This window comes from Oncorhynchus mykiss, chromosome 4, assembly GCF_057628025.1.
Source record: "Oncorhynchus mykiss isolate SJ-2025 chromosome 4, ASM5762802v1, whole genome shotgun sequence".
Classification (NCBI taxonomy): domain Eukaryota; kingdom Metazoa; phylum Chordata; class Actinopteri; order Salmoniformes; family Salmonidae; genus Oncorhynchus; species Oncorhynchus mykiss.
Genome location: NC_143025.1, coordinates 67,060,231 through 67,081,291, shown reverse-complemented (window position 1 = coordinate 67,081,291; position 21,061 = coordinate 67,060,231). Strand labels below are relative to the sequence as shown.

At 44.8% G+C, this 21,061-nt stretch overlaps 1 protein-coding gene across 27 annotated transcripts in view; it reads left to right on the top strand.

Moving 5' to 3' along the window:
* Positions 1–817: 817 nt before the first annotated feature.
* LOC110521052 (afadin) overlaps positions 818–21,061 on the top strand; it is a 117,046-nt gene continuing 96,802 nt past the window's right edge. For 16 of the 27 annotated variants that reach the window (XM_090232767.1, XM_090232762.1, XM_090232755.1 and 13 more), the window contains exon 1: positions 818–1,279. In XM_090232767.1, the coding sequence (XP_090088893.1) occupies positions 1,178–1,279 (102 nt within the window). In that variant the 5' untranslated portion in view covers positions 818–1,177. The remainder of the gene's footprint in view (positions 1,280–21,061) is intronic. The other 11 variants (XM_036975792.2, XM_090232756.1, XM_090232766.1 and 8 more) reach the window with 1 other exon arrangement.

Here is a 21,061-nt window from a genome sequence, read left to right as displayed (position 1 = left end):
TACATAGGCCTACTGTCATGAAATATTAGATAACATACAGGTAACTGACAAACTAAATGAAACACTTGAGTAAATATGGGATACAAAGTATGTTGAAAGCAGGTGCTTCCACACAGGTGTGGTTCCTGAGTTAATTAAGCAATTAACATCCCATCATGCTTAGGGTCATGTATCAAAATGCCCAGAAGCCCATTATTTTGGCTACCGTGACTAGTAGAAAAGATCTCAGTGACTTTGAAAGAGGGGTCTTAAAAGAGCATATGGGGTTTAAAGTGTGTGTGTGTGTGTCACCAGATCTCAACCCAATTGAACACTAAAGGGAGATTCTGGACTGGCGCCTGAGACAGCGTTTTCCACCACCATCAACAAAACACCAAATTATGGAATTTCTCATGGAAGAACAGTGTCACATCCCACCAATAGAGTTTCAGACACTTATACAATCTATGCCAAGGTGCATTGAAGCTGTTCTGGTGGCTCAATGCTCTATTAAGACAGTTACCTGTGGCATTATAATTAGATGACAATTGACTTGCATATGTAATAGCTTAATTATTATTTATTGAACTGTGGTTTATTTATTTAACCTTTATTTAACTAGACAAGTCAGTTAAGAACATTAAGAACAAATTCTTATTTACAATGACGGCCTAGGAACAGTGGGTTAACTGCCTTTTTCTGGGGCAGAACGACAGATTTTGACCTTGTCAGCTCAGGGATTCAATCTAGCAACCTTTCAATTATTGGCCCAACGCTCTAACCACGAGGCTACCTGCCGTCCATTGACAACGTTTTTATTTTTTTGTATCTATGTCTTGTAGTAACTGGAAACTCAAATGGAAGCTGGACTGGAGTCGAAATAGTTAAGCGGGGACAGGCACAAATCACTATTGTGCTCGTGCACGGCGAATTGTAAGGATGTGAACGCGCACCAAGGTAGTCCCATTTGGTTCCTGGGGAGAGAGAACGGAGTGCGATAAACGAGAGAGAGGGACGCGGAAACAGCAGGAGCGGTCCGCGAGAGAGGTGCAGCGACCGGTGACAGCTTTTCACTCGAACCGTATAGAGACCAAATAATTGCTGCATTTGTCTTTTTTTTTCGTGAAGTTGTCGGATCAGAGGCTTTTTGTAGGGACAAGGGGATCTTCTGTATAGAGAGTATCTTTCGGGATTCAGAATGTCGGGGAGCAGGGAGGAGGAGCGGCGGAAACTAGCTGACATCATTAACCACTGGAACGCCAACCGGCTCGACCTGTTCGAGATCAGCCAACCCACCGAGGTGAGTCCGTGGACCTTCCCCGAGTACAGGCCGCACCAGTCGGAAAAGAGACGATAATTCCCCAGTGCAGTGGGAACTAGCTGAGGGAAACGCGCCTGATGAATTATTAAAAACTGGCAACCAAACACGTTTGTTAACAAATACCTGTAGAGTACTGTTGAAATGCAAAAATGAGTCTCAACAAAGTGCCTAACCCACACCTTAGTTAATCGCAAACCAAACTCGAGAGCAACCAACCTGTCAACCAGATATCTAGCCTAATGTTTGTGAACGTTAGCTAGCTAGAAAGACGTCTCGAACCGGGGTTTCTTGCGTCAGTGGGTGGTGCACTAACAGCAGCACGCTCTAGTTGTGGCGAGTGTATGCAATGCACGACGAGCTGCAACACAATTTATCCAACAGATCGCGTAAACTTGCAACAATCATGTCAGTCACACTTAACTGTATTATTAGATCGCTAACGTTACCTAGCTAGCTAACAGTAGCATCTAAACAGACGCAATCCGACCGGCGTTAGTTAGCTAGCTGGAAAACACAGACTCCGAAGCTAGTTACAGACAATTCAGTTTTGTATTTTGCAGTTATTTTGCTTGTTTTAGCTACATTCATTCAAATTATAGTTATACCTACACGTGGAACACGCACTTAGATACCAACCCCGTCATATCGCTATATTTCCGTCTAAGCCTTCTGTATTTCACCACCGTGATGAGGGCTATCATTAGCCGGCATCAAACTAAAACCACAGAAACCTAGAAAGATAAAACAACGGCGATTCGCTGGATAGCTAGCTTAGATATCAGCTAACGTTATCAATGGTTGAGATGACGATCAAGCCATTTTGTATGCCACCAGGTCGTTTGGTAGGTCCAATAAACAGTTTTCTACTTTAAACGAAATACGTGTTTACTAAGATAATGTCTAGTGTTTAGGCAATACTAGTACTGTAGTGGGCAAAGTAAACTAATGATTATGGCTTATCCTACTACTACTGCTTTTCTCGATATAACCAGATGGTTAGCTAGGCTAAATCCGTTTTAAAATGGTCTAAATACTGACCATCGATTATGGTTTGCTACCAATCTCTGTTCTAATCAAACCACTAAAATTAAACTTGGGTCTCGTGCAGATATTTCTGCATCCAACTTGCACGTGGTTTTTGTCTGATGGGGTTTTAGGTCTAGCTAAGATTTGGTGGACTGTGTGTGCTGTTTGCCACCCGTAGTCAAGTGTTTTTACGCGCGCAGGTAGAAGCCAGCCACCCCCACCTCTGAGTTGCAAGTCAAAGCATTGGGGGTAACGGGGGACCCCTCTCATCCGATTAATTAGCTTTGGACAGCAGGACCGCTTCAGGCCTATGGCTGACGTAACTAACTTGCTGCAGTGTTCTGGGAATCCTGCAGTCCTGAGTCAGTATGCCCCCTCTTATTTCTAGGTGCATTATTTTTGCATTTGCTTGAGCAAAATGTATTTAGTGTTGGTTGGATTAACATGTCTCACATGTAACATACACACCCCTCCCCCTCTAGCCATTGCTCCCCACACCCACAAGTTGCTCCCCATTGCTCCCCTCAACCATAATGCATGGCAATTTTCAGACAATTTTGAATTTTGTTTATTGCTTATGAGCTTGCCAACAAAATGTCAGGGATGTTGTCAGTTTTCGTTACCATAATGGAGGCCTTCTGAAAATGTTGCCATTTTTAGCCATGACAAGAGGTCCTTAAATCAAGATTTTTTTTGTATTGTTAATGACATCGTTTTATAGCATGACCCCATGGCTGGTTATTTTAAAGCAGGTTGGCCAGTGTTTATTTTCTTCCTCCCTCTGACTATGTCCTGTGGAATTCACTTCCTCTCATTACATTACCACACAATCATATATAGAAATGAGCAAATTGGGTTTGTTTGTAGTTTGTATGAAACTGCTTCTTTTCGGGCATACTGGTGGCTTGTGGATAGCAGGGGAAAAAACAATGTTTGTTCTCCTTACTCTTGATAAATAAGATATTCAATAAGCTATAAGATATTCAACTGGTTGTAACTGCTGACCAAGTCTGTCTCCTTTGGAGTATGGACAAAATACCAGCAGTCTTAAGGGCTTGAATGTTAAAACAATCCAAGCAGCATTTTCTTCTCCAATTTAGTATTGATCCTCATTAGCTGCGGGGCTTGAGAGAGGGTGGATGGAAACTTTTGACAGGCCAAAATCAACGCCCTGTGCATCACTGCGTCGTGTCAGAAGGTTGAGTCTGTCCGTGAGTAAACCGCTTTGTTGCCGTCAGTGTTTCCGTTCTTCCCTGTGGAAGCTAGTGATTTGATTGTTGGCGTCAGTGGAACGGGTGCACTGTTTAGGCCCTATCACATCCCTCCCCGGACTTGCAATGTGTGCCCACTGTGATCCTGCGAAGTGTGATTGTTTAAACGGGGCCACCTGGGTTAAAGCTAGGTATGTCATCACTCTGGGTGGAATTAACCAGAAATGAAGCGCTATCCTCTTTTGTGTGGCACTGCTGCCAACCGAAATAAAGCACAGCTTGTTTTTTGTTATATTTTGAATGGAAAGAGGACTGAGTCAGTGATCAGAGCAACATTACGTATAACCTAACTGACCGTCTGATCCTTTGATGTTTAGTCCTAGTTTGTTTTTAACCATGCTGCTGTGAATCCCATGTTAACATCTACTTTCGTCATCCACCAGCAAAAGGCTGTGATGTCATGTGGCCGTGTTTGTTATTGTTCCGGGTTCATCATGTATGACGGTGGAGAGCTTCTGGTCCTGCAGGTCTCCTCTCCAGCATGTGACTTGCCGCTTGACTCACTATTGCCATGGCAACAACATACTAGTGATGAGCACAACACAGGACTTCTTGCTTTGTGCCCTATCAGCAAAGTGGACAAAGTCGATACCAACGGCGCATTATACATTCATCTCTACTGTGTCAATTCACTACAAGCTTTCATATTAACTGATACATCGGAGGTCGTGTGAAGGATTGTTTCATACAAAGCCCTATGATATGCTTCATTTTTGAGTGTATTGGATATCGTTATTCTCAGGGTTGTTTGTAATTGGAAAAGGAGAATGTGTCAACAAGATAAATACACACGGTCCACACACACTCCCCAGCTGGCATATGCTGCAGTTTGTATAGAAAATAGTTTGTCCACAAAATGTTGTCTTCACGCCATGCAGAGTAGAGTAGGCTACATAAAAAATGTAGCACAGAGGAAATGGACCTCTTTGTTACATCTGCCATTAGTGTGTTTGCATTACTGAGTGGCTCCCAGTACTTTAGTAGACCATCCATTCCACATGGGCTGACTGGTATGTGGTTTTAGGGAAACGGATCTATCACCCTAGATAAAAGAGCACAACTTTAGCAGATGGAGCCTGTCTTGCTTCATAGTCTTGAGATTAAATTGATCAAAGACGACGTGTTATTAGATTTGTCACACACCCATTTTCTTTACACTGTGTCATTTCAGGTTTCCCTGCATTTAAATATGTGCACACACAAGCATCCTTGTGTGGGCGTTCGCTGTGTACTGTAATTACACCGTACACAGAATAGACAAGGTGATTTACAGTTCCCAACAGCTGTAATTTGTGATTTTATAATCCAGACAGTGGTAATCTGTGGGGACCTTGGAGTGGGCTGCCTGGGATTAGCACATCCTGACTGTCTATTTGGCTCAGTCATTCCCTCTGTGATTTTGTTTGTTGCTGTTCATACTGGCCAACACTTGGCTCCTCTTCATTGGGCCAAATTTATTATCCACTTAAAGTTGGAGACATACATTGTAATATTTGATTACCACTGCCGGTGTTGTTGAACAGTTCACAAGATGACTAGGCTGGTATTTGCTGAGCTATTGGAGCTATTGGCTTTTGACTTGAGGGGATGCTGAGGTTTGGACTTGCACGTATCGTTCATCCTACAGTGTGTGTGTGTGTACTACTGTGTCTTGTCTCCTCCTCCATGAACAAATCTGTTCAACTCTCTGCTACTGGGAAAATGGAGCTGTAAGTGTGTTCCATGTCATGGCTCAAGGCCTAATGTGTGTGTGTGTGTAGCTGAGAAAGCTCTGTCAGAGTAATGGCTCCCACCCAGTTCATTAAGAAGTGGGCCAAAGATCACAACCACATCTTGTCACTTACTGGCTTCAAATGGAATTATGGCCCTTATGTCTCATCTCCACACTGGCTATTACACATCCTAATCTATCAACTACACTGCCTGCTGCTGTATTATGTTGGGTGATCTAAATCAGCTGAATAACAAAAATGAGAACACATTTTCATGGATATAATTCTCAAATGGTGCTCTTTGACTAATGGGTCACAAGATGTGGGGATGGTGACTCCCCCCCCCCCCCCCCCCCTTCCAGGGCACATTGAAAACACCTGGTATCATATGTGGATCTCTCTCTCACACGTACACAAGTGCCCTGATTAGTGGGCTCAGCAGAGAGGTGGTGGTGGTCTCTGCTGTAGGAGAGGCCTGGCCTTGGCTTGTCAGTCCCATAAATCCTCAGAGGCCTGACGGTCGTTCCAGTCCGCCTCTGCCCTTTCCTCACTCGACCACACAGCCCATCTAGCCCCCTGATATGGTTGTTCCTTGAGTCACTCAGAGCCAGACTCAAGCCTGTAGGCCTTTGTGACCTCACACGATCAGATCATTTTGGGCTGATGACTTGTCTGTTTTGGTATTTACAATCAATAGAGATCTGCCCCACAACCTGGTATTTTCTTCCACTCTCTCTTCTGACTGGAGGAAATTTAAATTTGCAGGCCCGGTGTCTGATATCAGGCTTATTGTTGCAGGACTTTTCTCATGTGAAAAAACCTCATCTGATCGTGTTGCGTTGAGTCTGCTTAGCTAGGGGTAATTGAAACCTACCTCAGCCGCGCCTTGTCCTTTAGTTACAGGGAATGTCTCCTTCCATTTGAACAAAATGTCTTCATGTTTCTGTCTGCCAAATAGTTTGTGGTCTTCTTTCATATTCCCGGAATGTTGTCTTTTTGTTTAGTACAGCCTGTCAGTGGCCGGGGTGGTGTTTTGGTGTGTGGAATGTCTCTCATGCATGTTTATGAACAACAGTCCGATGCTAGGATAGCATGGGAGCTGCTGCCGCTGCCAATTTAGCTTTTAGAATGACCCTGGCATGAACTTAGACCTCCTACAGTAGGTGACTCCTGCCTAGCTGCTCCCTTCAATGGTGTCTGGTGATCATTGCCTAGTTGAGTGAAAACATGCATATCCCTTGTACAGGATTCTCCTTAATACTTCTGGAGAATATTGTAACTTAAACAGATTAGCACAATCTTCAGGGCTAGGTGTAGCCTAATACTCCGGTCCAGTCCACACATTATCCAGATGATTACGTGGCTGCCCTCCCGTTTAGTTTGAGTGATGGTCACATTAGGGACCAACCTTCTAGCTTTGAAAGCACACACAAATCCCTAGAACTGTGAAAGGTGAAGACACATTAAACCTCCATTTTCTCCTATGACGAGGAACAGAAGGCAGGAGGAGAGAGCGATTTTAGAGACGGCAGGACTTCCTCTTCTCATTTTCAACCTGCTGGGAGAGCGCCTTCCTGGCAGAGCCAGCCTAATGCACGTGCTGTTCACTTCCTAATGTCCAAGTGGTGTTTCACTGATAAACTAGATATCCCAGTTGAATGGCCATGGTACTGTGCACAATGTAGCCTATACATTAACCTTGTTGTGGTACTTGTACGCATACATACATATATTTATTTAATTTCTTTCTCAGTATGACGAGCAATGAGTGAATGTTCAGCTGGTTGTCTTTTGTCTTCCTGATTGGCTTTGAGTTTCCTCCTGAATAATGATCTATTCTCAGGTTGTTTCCCTTGGATTAGGAATGCTGCATGCCTGTATCTCAGAGCTTCCTGGAACTATGACATCATCAAACCCCTTTTTGTATGCCTGATGGTACTGTATGTCCTGCTCAGACTCTTTGATGCTGCCTTTGGCAGTGCCGGCGACTCATCTCTGACCTTCTCTGATCAAGCCAACTCCCGTCAAAGGCATCTATTCAAGTATGTTAATGATGGTGGGTGGCATCATATCCCAGTAGAGTTTTTTTTATTTTTATAGCAAGATATTGTAGTTTTGATCAGTCAACAAAAGCATGTTACATTCTGTAAGCGGCAGAAACTCCAGCCGTCTTGTGGAGCCCGGCTCAGAAGATTAGGAGGGGAGTAGGCGTTAGCATGTGCAGTGTCATCACATATTATACTTACACAAGTGCTTAGCCAAGCGCTGTGCTCTTTGTCATGTCTGTCTGGCCGACCCAGGTTAGTGAGCATCTCTATTTTTGTATGTGGGAAAAACCTGAGCATGGCCTCTGTTGCAACTAGCCTGGGCCTAATCGCTGACACAGGAAAGTCTTCACTCTAGCACACTGTTGGAGGGGGGGTTGAGCTGAGAGGGGGGTCTGCTAAGTTGGCCCTCTGTTTGCTTTGGACAGGGAAGAAAAGCACAGCCACCCTGTGGGAGGGGGAGGGGTTAAGGGGGTGGTCAGAGAGGGGAACGGTGGGGGAGGCTGTGTTTGTGCCTTGTGCGGACAGCGAGCTGGGTTGGAGATAAACATTTGAACATCTTGGCCATGTTCTGTTATAATCTCCACCCGGCACAGCCAGAAGAGGACTGGCCACCCCACATAGCCTGGTTCCTCTCTAGGTTTCTTCCTAGGTTTTGGCCTTTCTAGGGAGTTTTTCCTAGCCACCGTGCTTCTACACCTGCATTGCTTGCTGTTTGGGGTTTTAGGCTGGCTGGGTTTCTGTACAGCACTTTGAGATATCAGCTGATGTACGAAGGCCCCCCCCCCCCCCCCCCCCCCTTATCTCCTCTCTCCCTTGTGGCCCCTGGGTGACCAAACTAGCCCTCTTGTCCCTCTGGCTGGTAAAGGCCTGTTAGATCACAGACTGAGGTTAGGGAGGAATGAGGGGGAGGTTGGGATGAATAGCACTGTAGCATCCTGCAAACAAGTCACTCAGGATTGTTTTGTAAAAATTTGGTGAACCCAAATCTAAGTCTAAATATCTTTCAGTGAGAAGTAGTTTGGATATAATAACTTACAGGCTTTTAAATGTCCATTTCACAATGTTTGGCCGGTTGATAATTGTGTGTGTGTGGGAATACTCTGCCTGAAGCAGCCTTGCCCTGAAACTCCAAAAATGTAGACTGGAAACATCTGCTGCTTCTCATATGGGTCCCTGGCGTACCCTCTCCTCCTTTTTAATAATTTCAGCGCTCGGCTCGACCTGACCCCACCTTGCTGCTGTCTGTGTGGTGGGGCTGGGCTGGACAAGGAGGACGATTAGGCAGGCTGAGGGGGGCCTCTTGGAGTCTACTACCGGAGCACTTTCACCTTGTCCCACCTCTCCAACCCACACCCCTGTAGGCCTCAAGCAGGGGAACACCACAGACTGACCGGGCCTGGTCGACTGTAATAATAATAATACTGTTGCCAAGCAGACAATGGCTGCCTGAAGGATGACCGCTGTGACCGAGGCTTCCCTAAACACAGCTCCACCCTCATGTTTGTTGACTTAACTGTCAGAAAAATGCCTTCAAGAGAGACTTCCTCCTTCGCAAACACGTTTTCTTTCCCCCCTTTTTTAATTGCCGGGCCAATTCTGAACAGTGGAACTGGAACACCCCTAGTTAGCTGTAGTCTGGGGCTGTGTTGTGTGCCAGGATTGGAACATAGAGGCCAGGACAAGAGGGGAGGAGAGGCCTGGTGGCGTTGAGTGACTGACCTCTCTGCCACTCCCTGACACAGGTTGGGCCCAGATGTGTGATCTAGCTGGCCACTGTGGTGTGTGGTTATGAGGAACCTGGGGGGGGTCCAGTCTGTGTAAGGATGTGGTCAGCTGCCAGACGTCTCCCCTCAGGCCCACGTGTTTGGTGGTGGTGGGTGGCTGTGGAGACTCCTGGCGCGCGCGCACACACACACACACACACACACACACACACACACACACACACACATACTCATCTGACAGAAAATGTGTTCCAAATGAGGCAGGCGGTCTGCCTCGCGCTTTGAGGGAGTTGATAGTATTTGGTAGGGCTGGGAATTGGGTGGACTGGGCATGCCTTCATGGTTACACTACACCTGGCTGTGGTTGCTATGGACACAGAAGCCTGCATAGGTGTCCTAAATTGGCCTGACTCTCTAAGGACTGACTGGCCTGTGACTTCATAGTGCGAGGTTGAGGTGAATTTTGTAGAGAATTGCTTTCTCCCACTCTGATAATTGGATAATGTTCGTCAGCACATTCTTACATTTTTTCCATTGTACCAAAGTCACCTCTCCAAGTGGATGGTGCTCTGTTGCATAATTCAGTATGCCCCTGTAAAACAACACATTTCACTGCACCTATCTGGTGTATGTGACATAAAACATCTTGTTTTTCATTGTGTGTGTCATATTTCTCGTCTCCACACACAGGAGGACCTTCAGAACACGCACACTAACGTCACACACACACACACACACACACACACACACAGTGCGGAAAGCACTCTGACATGCAACCTGCGTGTGTGAGAAAATCTATACATTGTAATCATACAGTGCCGTGTTGCACAACCAGCCAATATTTCACAGCGAGGGTTTACATAAAGCCATTATCCAGCTTTAAACATCTATTGATTTTTGTGTGTGGGGGGGGGGCAACAGTAAGACATTGAGTTACACAAGTGGAAGCCTCCATCTATAATGAACCATGGGACTGCAGTGCAGAACTACAGTTTTTTTTAAAATAAAAATGAAGCACCTTGTTTCACTCTGGTCAAAAGGGAGTTTGTGTACGCTAGCCCGTCAGTGTGCGAGCCATCGAAGACGACTGAATGACGCGCCTATGAGGAACAACCTTGAGTCCTGTCCTGGAACTCGCCTGCTATTCTCACTGGGCTCTGTTAGGAGAGTCAGGAACTTCTTTTGGCAGATACAACACTATTTATCAAGGGAGGAGAAACAAAAAAAAAAGCCTCACCTGTTTTCTTCAACCCGTGCCATCATGGTTCATGAGCAGGGCCTGTTTTGAGCTCCCAGGGATAGGATAACCCACATACCTGCTCAGCCACAACATCCAACCATGTGACCTGCCAGGCTCAGAACCCTGTCCCCATTCATCCAAACCTAATCAATGGCTTTTTGCAAGCACCCAGTGTGTGGGAGTCCCTTTCACCGCTCTTACGTCTGGGGTTTGCACCCATCCAACTCTGCTTAGTCAGTGGTGCCTTCAGAGAGAAGCCCTGTTTCTGTGTACCACAGAGGGAATGTCGTTCTGCTGTCTCCTCAGCCAGGACGGGGCCATTTTAAGAGGCAGTATTCCTCCCTAAACGGTCTGTGTTATTGAAGCGGCAGACGGGCCCATCTCCCCCTGCGATTTACTGCCGTGGACACTTTACACAAGGCCACTGGGCCTGATGATAAGACCTTACAACCAGGAAGTAAATTACCCACCTCCCTTGGGGGACTGTAAATACTGGACCCCCCCCCATAACAATGCGTCCACAGTTGGGCTATCGCATAACCTTGATCTGGCTGTTTATCAATGCTGTTAAGTGTTTGCCACGATTGATTTGCAGTGTTGCCTGGCGTCAGGGGATTTATGTCATGCCCCAGGTCCTCACTCCATCCCCCTCCCACAATGCTCCAAACGGAACAGACTGGGCACACCTGGGACACAGGAGATGCACTCATCTGGAGAGTCAGAGATTTGCTATAGAGCAGTGTTCTTCAGTCTGTTTCCTGGGGACCTATGTTCCTGTCCAGCACTAACAAGGATACTGCTGCTTAATAGTAATGTGGGGATAACTCTATACAGTTACATGTCGCAATATTATTTTGGGCTGATATTACAGGGTTGCGTTAATGCAGAAACAAATATCCTAAAATATTTAGCTGTGTATTGTAAACGTGGATATCTAAAATGCTTCTTAATGTAATTGCTGCTCTGCACCTGACAATTTTGACTTTGTGGATGTGCTATTTAGTGGAAGCCATTACAATTCCCTCATTCACAAACATGCATTATATCAGCAGACAGCGCTCCACCTGATGTGTAGACACTTCTCTCTGCTAAAATGTAAGACTTAATTTCAAGCAAAACATTAGGACATTTTTCTGTGTACTTTTCTATAATACACAGAAATATGATGGCCATACTTAGTTTTTGAAAAAAAGACCATGCCTATTCATTGTAAGCTCATTTACTTACGTGTGGCTGTTAGCCAAATAGCATTGCACTTCGGTAGTCATTTGATGAAAATGAAGCTATTTTGTGTCGAATGTGTTCTACTAATGCAATGGTCACCAACCGGTCAATCTCCAAGGCATTTCTGTAGAAAAGCCAACGTTAAAGGCTTGCGCTCCTTTAAAAAATAAAAAATAGGTTCTAGGTGCACTTGATTCAGAAGCTCTGCACACCGGGTAGGCAAAGTGTTCTCAATTTCAACCATTTAATTTGACTGAAAAGACACTGCCTACCCAGCGGACCAGGATCCTGTGGCTAAATCGAGTGCGCCTTCAGTACTGGCCTATCTGATAGCTCAAATCACCGTGCCTACCGCTTCCATGACCCCGGCCACAGCGATGTTTGGCAGGCTACTAGCCTACATGAGATTTCAGAACTTTTAAAACCATGACCAGAGAGAGACTGTCAAAGAATACAGCAAATAGCACCATTTTGAATGGTCATCCAAATCTGAATTCCAGGACCTGAAGATCACTCTGATAATTCACGGATCACTTAATTTTTTCCCCCTCCAGAGTTCCTAGTTGCCTTGAAAGCACCATGACCATCAGATGCAGGTACTATCAGTCCACTAAAATAAAAAGCTAATTATTTCAAGATATTTATTTTTTATTTTTGCTCAGCTGTGCCTTGCAAGTGCTCCACCAACTGATCTATTTGTTCTCAAAATTGGCGTTTTGAAATACAATATCGTCGGAGAAGACCAATATTGTCAAGATGGGCAAAATGTATTAGGTCTACTGCACTAACCTCATTCCTTCAGAACTGTTTTTATTAGGTTCAAAACTAAATCTGAGCGCTAGATCTCTGCTTGCTTTTTGACTGCGAAAGTGACCTTGACTCCGAGGTTGGTGATCACTGCACTAATGTATTGTGTGAAGGAAAGCTACAGTTGCAACGCCCCTGATCGCTCTATTGAAGCAAAACGCACTGACTTTCAATATAAAACACAAGTCAAATGTTTTATATTTTATTGTTCTGCGTCTTGAAAATGCAGATTTCTGAACGCTAATGTGACCCCTGTGTTACTTCGACATTTGACTCCTGAGTATGGATTTGTAGCACTATTCATCTGTACCTGCGCCAAAACTCTGGTGTTTCCTTCCTTTAGCTTCTTCTCAAATAGTGAGCCAACCTGTTTTCAGCACTTGTTTCAAAACTCTTTTTCTCATGGCTCTCTCGTCGCTCTGCAGCAGGCGGTGAGCCATATGTTTAGAACATCAAATCGCAATACATATAGAATCGTGAGAATCACAATACATATAGAATCGTGAGAATCACAATACATATAGAATCGTGAGAATCACAATACATATAGAATCGTGAGAATCACAATACATATCGTATCAGCACTTGGGTTTAGTGGTAATATCTTATCGTGAATTCCCAGCCCTAATGCTGTATGTATAAAGGAGGGGCATAGACACTCTCCATAGCGGGGAAGGAGAGCAGCAGTTTACGACACACCACATCCATAAGCGATGAGAAATTGGAAATTAAGACCATTGCCTCATGTTAAGTGGGTGTGTAGGAGGGGATTCGTTCCAGTGTAATGAAGGCTATTAAAGCTCTATGATTTAAGTGTGTATTAATAGACTGGTAGGTGTTGTCTGGGTGTGGCATTAGTTTCGACAGAGGAGAATATGAAGAAGCCCACAAACATAAACTTCAAGTAGTGTGATGTCATTTCCCCCTCCAGTTCCTCAGAAATCCCCCTTCAGGTCATAAGTTGAAAAATATTTACTTAGAAAGGGGAATCCTAATTTGCCCGCTCCTGGCTGAGCTGTTCCAATAAGGTGGTAATGCCTCACAGCGTGTTTAATAAGGCAGGTCAGATGAATAACCCAGAGTCCTGGGGAGATGACAGAATGCTGCTGGAATCCATATTGAACAGGCACCTGTGAAAGGCCCTCTTATCAGATGGGCTGTCATCAGCCACAAAGCACTATTTAAAATACCTCCAGCTCCAAGTCTCCTATCTTAATGAACCTTTCCCTCTGACGACTGAAGGGGTGACTGACATTGGTGGCACCTGCCAAGTTTGGCTGATTGGGGCCAGCAGACCTCCAGACCCAGGTCTCCTTTGAGTCTTGTCCCAGGACAGAGCTTCGCTCCTGGGACTCCCTTGTGGTGGAGGTCTGAGACTTGACGCCTTACCTGCCAGAGAGCCATATCCTCAAGCTGCTGCAAAGCTCTGTTTTTTACTGACCTCCTCAAAAGCTGCAGTGTTGTCTAATGCCCAACGGAGTCCTCTCAAAACCTCAAGAGAGCATGTGCTTTTTAGCTGTAGAATTCATACAGCAGAGCTGTCAACAACATTAACTTTGAGGTGAAAGCATTAAAGTTAATCTCACATTTAGTCTTTCCTGGTTTTGTGAGTTTAGGCTTCATACTTGTCTCCATGCTTTATGATGGGAATACTATAGTAGTTTGAATTCCTCTTGGTAGTAAAAGTATTGGTATTTTTGCTGTTGGAACATGTCAGTCAGTCTAGCTCAGTGGGCCTCTAACTGTATAGCTAAGGGGGTAGAGTCAGTGCAGGTGTGCATATCTCAGCTAGCCCCACCCGGTACACATGGACGCTGTATTCTTAGAAATAGGCCATGGAGCTCATTTTAAAATGCATACCAGGGTTTTTTTTATCAGCCAAGCTTGATTTGTATCTGGATGTTTACTCAATATGGCACCACACCCCGATCTAGAGATGGAATCCGTAATAAAGGCTGTTCTCGCAGTCGCTCTCTTTCTTCATTCACTCTCTCTCTGGAGAGGAGGATGTGGCTGTGTTCTGGCCTCTTGCCCTGCCGTGTGTTTTCTCCACGACCCTTCAAGGGCGGTGGTCCAGCGCAGGCTGCAGCTGGGAATCTGTCTTTTATTACCGGAGAGGGAGAGATTATTTGTTTAACTAAGCACTGCAGAGGGCCTAATGGCATTTCAGCCCGTCTTTTGAGTGATGTGCTATTCTCACCTTAATGGTGACGACCTGCTCTTAACTCTGGCGGAAGTAGGTCCCCTTCAGACTTCACGGTGTTAAAGGAAAGTGGGAGTGAAGGTCGAAGGCTAAGGAGGCATAGAGTGTAACGTGGAGTCTTAACTGGGAGGGGGACTGACTGGCCGGGTGGTGTTACTTGTGGCTTTCAGCTCTCCCCTCTTGGCTTTCACAACCACCACCGCAGCTGCTGTGGTTACGACCAGTCCTAGTGTCTCTAACCACCACTAGCCTCCCAGAGGAGTTGTTATTTAGTAAGACACTCCTGTCTGGCTGCGTCTGAGGCTGTAAATCCACTAGGCACGTCCAAAACGAGCCTATTGGCTGTGGGAACAAGGCCGAGAGGACCTTTTTCGAGAAGACCTGACAAGCTTATCAGTCCTCCATTACGTCTTATCTTTGCCTGGTCCCTGTGTGAGTTGGAGGGGGAAGGTATTCAGGACACCTGGTCTGTGTTCCTAACTGGTTGTCTATAGAGCTGATAGTGGAGGGGGATGTACGGTCAGCCTAGGGAAGGTGTTGCAGGGTCTGCTGTTCTCAGACTGATAAGAGCTACTCTGATGTCATGACCCCTGTGTTGCTACATTATCTCCATTGAGGGTTAGTTGTAGCCTACTCCCCCCCCCCCCCCCCCAAGACCTGGACTGATAGCAGTGTGTTTTTGTCCCCAGTGTGCCTGTGTCCCCTGCCTGTAAGCTTTAATAGATCAGTTTCTGTTTATTAGATTGTAAGGTTCCAAATGGACTTGAACTGCCTTTTTAGCAATCTAATCTTCATCTCCTGATTGGTTCTGTCAAACGGAGGCCATGGAACGGTTTCACTGTCACCGTTTTGCTTCGGTTTTTCGGCAGCACCTTGTTTGTGCAAGCTGGGCTATGTGACAGAATCCGTCGAGTGACATTACCGCAACCTTTTGTCAGACTTCATAGTGGGTTGTGCGACGCTGTTCTCAGACGCACGTTGACATGTTGTCGTATGGTGTCTAGTGTGTTGTCGTATGGTGTCTAGTGTGTTATCTCCTTTCATTCCAGACTTTCCCTGACAGACCCTGCAGTTGAGTTGTTAGCTAGCATTGGGGTGCTAGTTAGCATTAAATGTATCTTTAAAAAAAAACGATCTTAACATAATCACTAGTTAACTACACATGGTTGATATTACTAGTTTATCTAACTTGTCCTGCGTTTGATCCGGTTCCAGTCGGGGTTCTGGCTGGGTCACTCAAGGACATTGAGACTTGTCCCAAAGCCACTTCTGCGTTGTCTTGGCTGTGTGCTTAGGGTTGTTGTCCTGTTGGAAGGTGAACCTTCGCCCAAGTCTGAGGTCCTGAGCACTCTGGAGCAGGTTTTCATAAAGGATCTCTCTGTACTTTGCCTCATTCATTAATTTCCCCCTCGATCCTGACTAGTCTCCCAGATCCTGCCACTGAAAAGCATCCTCACAGTATGATGCTGACACCACCATGCTTCACCGTAGGGATGTTGCCATGTTTCCTCCAGATGTGATGCTTGGCATTCAGGCCAAAGAGTTCAATCTTGGTTTCATCAGACCAGAGAATCTTGTTTCTCATGTTTTTCAGGTGCCTTCTGGCAAACTCCAAGCGGGCTGTCAAGTACCTTTTTACTGAGGAGTGGATTCTGTCTGGCCAATCTACCATAAAGGCCTGATTGGTGGAATGCAACAGAATAGTGTTCCAAACTTCTTCCATTTAAGAATGATGACCCCCAGTGTTATTGGGGACCTTCAATGCTACAGAAGTTTGTTGGTACAATTCTCCAGATCTGTTCCTCGACACAATCCTGTCTCGGAGCTCTACGGACAATTCCTTCGACCTCATGGCTTGGTTTTTGCACTGCCTTACACTGTCAACTGTGGGACCTTATATAGGTTTGTGTGCCTTTCCAAGTCATGTCTAATCAGTTGAATTTACCACAGGTGGACTCCAATCAAGTTGGAGAAACATCTCAAGGATGATCAATGGAAACATGATGCACCCAAGCTCAATTTCGAGTCTCATAGCAAAGGGTCTGAATACTAATGTAAATACATAAAAAAAAAAAAAACTTTTTTGCTTTGTCATTATTGGGTATTGGTGTAGTTGGAGAATGGGGGGTTTAAAAAAAATCTATTCTAGAATAAGGCTGTAAAGTAACAATGGAAAAAGTAAAGGGGTCTGACTAGTTTCTGAATGCACTGTATTACACCCCTCTCTGTCTGTCTGGAGAATGTGGCTGCCAACTCGCTGGGTAGTTAAAAGCCCTGCTTTAGCTCAGCAATAATTACTGTTCTCAGATCAGTCTGACGTGGGAGGAGGGCTCTTCAAATACCGGAATAGCAGGGTTGGCCTGCCTTCTTGGATTTAAAGATGTGTGTAAAATGAGCTTTATCACTTACCTTGGTGTAAATGCACTGGACTAGAAAGACAAGCCAGTTCTATGTGCTGAACTTTGGAAATGACAACAAAAAGTTATTTTGGACCCATTAATTAAATATGGTCTATTATGCCCAACTTCTGTATTTTAGTCATCTGTTGTTAAAGTCAAAATAAGCCTCCTGAGACTCGCTAAGTGCATGATTTTTTAAAAATGTTCTTATACAGGAACACTGTCATAATCCTGAGTCGGTTTCAGAGAGAGCAGAGCTGCCTCACCAGAGAGAGCGCATCAGGGTGAAAGGGGGACCAGAGAAAAGTAGGGAAGGAGAGTAGAGAGCAAGAGTAAGAGAGACTGAAAGAGTAGGAGATGGCTCCCAACCATCCAAGCTTGTCGGCTGTCCTGAACTCCTCAATCATTAACCTCTCTTTCACCTCCCCCCTATGCCCTCTAACCTGTGGCCTGGGGGAGGGCTTTACTTCCCCCCCTCTAACCATAGGGTTTAGTCATCCATTCCCCCCCTCTCTAACCATAGGGTTTAGTCATCCATTCCCCCCTCTCTAACCATAGGGTTTAGTCATCCATTCCCCCCCTCTCTAACCATAGGGTTTAGTCATCCATTCCACTGGCCCTGTTTCCTGGATTAAGACCGTGACTGCAAGGATATAATGAGGTATGATGTCAGAGACCCTGTCGATCCATCTCTCCCTCCTAGCATGGTTCTGATCTCTTTTGAGGCGATTGGAGAGTTAGCCACTTGAAGTCCTCTTGAATTAAGTTTATCCTAGATGCAGATCGTTCTGCAGTCCCCCCCCCCCCCCATATGGTTAGAGGCGGTCTGGTCATAACGATTAGAAGCTTTGCTTGACATACTTACCTTACTGTGAGGCAGCTTCGGGACTAAAATGACACGGCAACAAAACGAGATGAATGACCGTAAGTCACCTGACCTGCTACTTTTCAGATCCCTTTGTAACAACCCTTAAGATGGCTCCATGTTTGAATGGACTACAACCGTAAGTTCGTTTTGGCAGCTCTTATCATAGTGGTGTAAATAGTTAAAGACTTCGTAGAGTGGGGATTAATTCAAACACTGACTAACATTGTAGTAGGAGTGTAACTGTTTCAAAGTCAGTCACAGCCACACAGCTTTGTGAAGTGTTGCAGAGTGAGAGTGCCATGTCAGTCAACAGGGCATGGCCGGGCCTTTTATGGTGCTGACTGGGGGTGGGGGCTGACTGGCTGTGAATTGGTGAAGTGGGCAACTGCTGCTGATTGTCTTTAGCCTAACCTTGGTCCCAGAGTGAGTGAGCGCTCTTATCACTGGGCCCTTCCTGGGGTAGATAATGTGTGGGGAGTTGTTGACTGGACTGACTGGATGCCCTCTGGGCTGCCTTGTTGTTCTGGCTTGGCGAATGCTGTGGAGATGCTGGGCCACATTCGGTAAGTCAACGTTATGAAACACTACGGATAGAAATGGAACTGATGAAGGCGGAGTTCTACATCAAATATTTGTCTGATCGGTGCACAACATTGTGCCCTGCTGAACACCAGGCCATTCCGGCCTCAGTTTGACTCTAGCAGGCAGGTGCTAATGGAAAGGCTCATTGGGTTGATTGGGGTCATCCTGGGAGCCTGCTGTGCCACCCTGCTGGAACTCTGTTATGGTAATCACACAGCAGCAGCTTCTAATGAACCAAGACAATCTCTCACTCTGTGCTGATTGGTCACATATAGTTATTTACTCCCTCGATGTTTCCCCTTGTCAAAATGTGTTCGGCCTACCTCTTTGTTTTGAATGAGAAGGAAAAGGCACACAGACGGTTGTATGTCTGGTCATGGTTGTTGGTACTGCATGGTTCGAGTTCTGACATTGAGACCCAAGCAAGCTCCTCAGGCTTATATCTTACATGTTGCTGCTGTCCTCAGTTACAGACCTTCCTCCCCTCACTCCTTCCTCCCCCATTTCTGTCTCCCTAATTTTCTATAACTTTCCATGATTCATTCAAGGTTTATACAAATGTCAACTCAATAGAGAATTGTGTCTGAAAGACCATAGTCCAAACCCCATGTCTCTACCATATATGGTTCTGAAGTTAGACGATTAACTCTGAGAATTGAGCATGTTTAGTGTGACTGGAATGTCGTCACGGGCATGATCAAAAAGTGGTCACTGCTCAATAAAACCCTGGCGCTGAGAACGATGCTAACTTCCAACGTCAACTGACAAGCTAACAAGTGGCTGCAAGTTTGTGAGTGAAAACATGGGCTTTTTCTAAGTGAAATCCGCTGAATAGAAAACAAAATACTGACATGTATACTCATTTATTGCGCCACTCACGAGGCTTGACTAAACATCTTTATTTACAAAGCTAAGACTGATTTTCAATATCCATCCTCCGTGAAAACAATCTGTTCCTGTTTTTTTTTGTGTTTCTGAGTCTTTCCCTTTAAATCTCCATAGAAACGTCCCCTGATATTGAGTACCACCTTCCCGACGCCAAATATGGAAGAGATACAAGAGTTGTGCGGTCTAAACGAGCAACGGTCACAAGAGATGAAAGTATTTATTTCATCAACACTGTCAAGTACAAGTATATTAAATTAAGGTCCCCGAACAAGCTCTATTTTGGTGGCCTCTGGAACATTCTAATGCCTTGATTCTATCCGAAATACACAACGAAATGATTGAAAACTTTGAATTTAGCCCTCAGATTGTGAAAATGTGTTTACAATTTAAATGACTGAAAATGTATGAATTCAGTGCATTGTTAGTTTTTTGGGGTTATCGCCTAGGCTTATATGATCGGGTCTATATTCAAAGTAAGAGAACATTCAACTTTACATTTAAACTGTCTTCTCTTGAGATTAAAGTATTTTTTGCAACATATTAATTGCCATAATTATGTTTGCTCCTCAAATTATATATATTTTTTAATTAAAACCGAAAAATGAAGTAAATAGCCCAAATGATCTTTTACAACTGACCAAAGTATTTATTCTTAAAGAATCAGTCTGCTGACTTCCACAGGCTTCAAGCTTCTGTTTAAGAGGCATTTTCTCAGCTATCTGCAATCCAGGTATGATTGAAGAATGTAGCTGGTGTTAATCATGGGCATTGCTACACAGAGAACAGCAGTCGACTACTCCGTTGTCAACACTTTGATCAAATCAGCAGACCTGTTATTTTCAAATATATGGATCTAGATGTATCGTTAGCTTTCAAAACAATCCAATCCGCTTTCTTTTATCATATCTTGGACCAGAGTGAGGCTCTCTGTCCACTAGCCTGCCTGTTGTTCCTGCAGTGAGGAGGATTCACCATCTTCATCGAATGTGTTTATAATTTATCTGCAGATAATCGCCAACAAGCCCACTCTCTCTTACTAATGCGATTTGGTAGGCTGCTGACGAGTCACTCACTTTAACGTCACTGTCTGGCAAGTCCTTATGGACTTATGGACTAAATATGGAAAATGCAAACAAGATTTTTTTTAGTGTACTTGTCCCAATGTGATACCGTGGATATATAACTAAGTTGTATGATTTATGAATGGGAAGGATATACGAGATCGACTTTATTCAGTCAGTTCTCATGGGGCGGCAGGGTAGCCAAGTTGGTTAGCATGTTGGACTAGTAACCGGATGGTTGCAAGTTCAAACCCCCGAGCTGACAAGGTTCAAATCTGTCGTTCTGCCCCTGAACAAGCAGTTAACCCACTGTTCCTAAGAATTTGTTCTTAACTGACTTGCCTAGTTAAATAAAGGTAAAAAAAACAAACACTTTATAAACTAGTCAAGCTTGCTGTTTGTTTGTCAATCAAATCTCACTAAGTCTATGCGCCAGCATTTCGTGGCTGCATATGAAACACGCGAAAGAAAATAACTGAATGTGCCAGAAAACACTAAGTGCATTTCGACTCTTCGTTACCACATTATATGGGATGTAAAAATTCGCTCACATTAAATGGGAAGGGAAAATCTATTCGCGTAGACGATGAAGGACCATCATTAAATGTGACTGCAACCACAGCGTACACAACACACACACACCCAGGTACCGAGAGGCCGGACAGACGGCAGACAGTCAAACCAGCAGTGTTTCCCTGCCATTGCTCA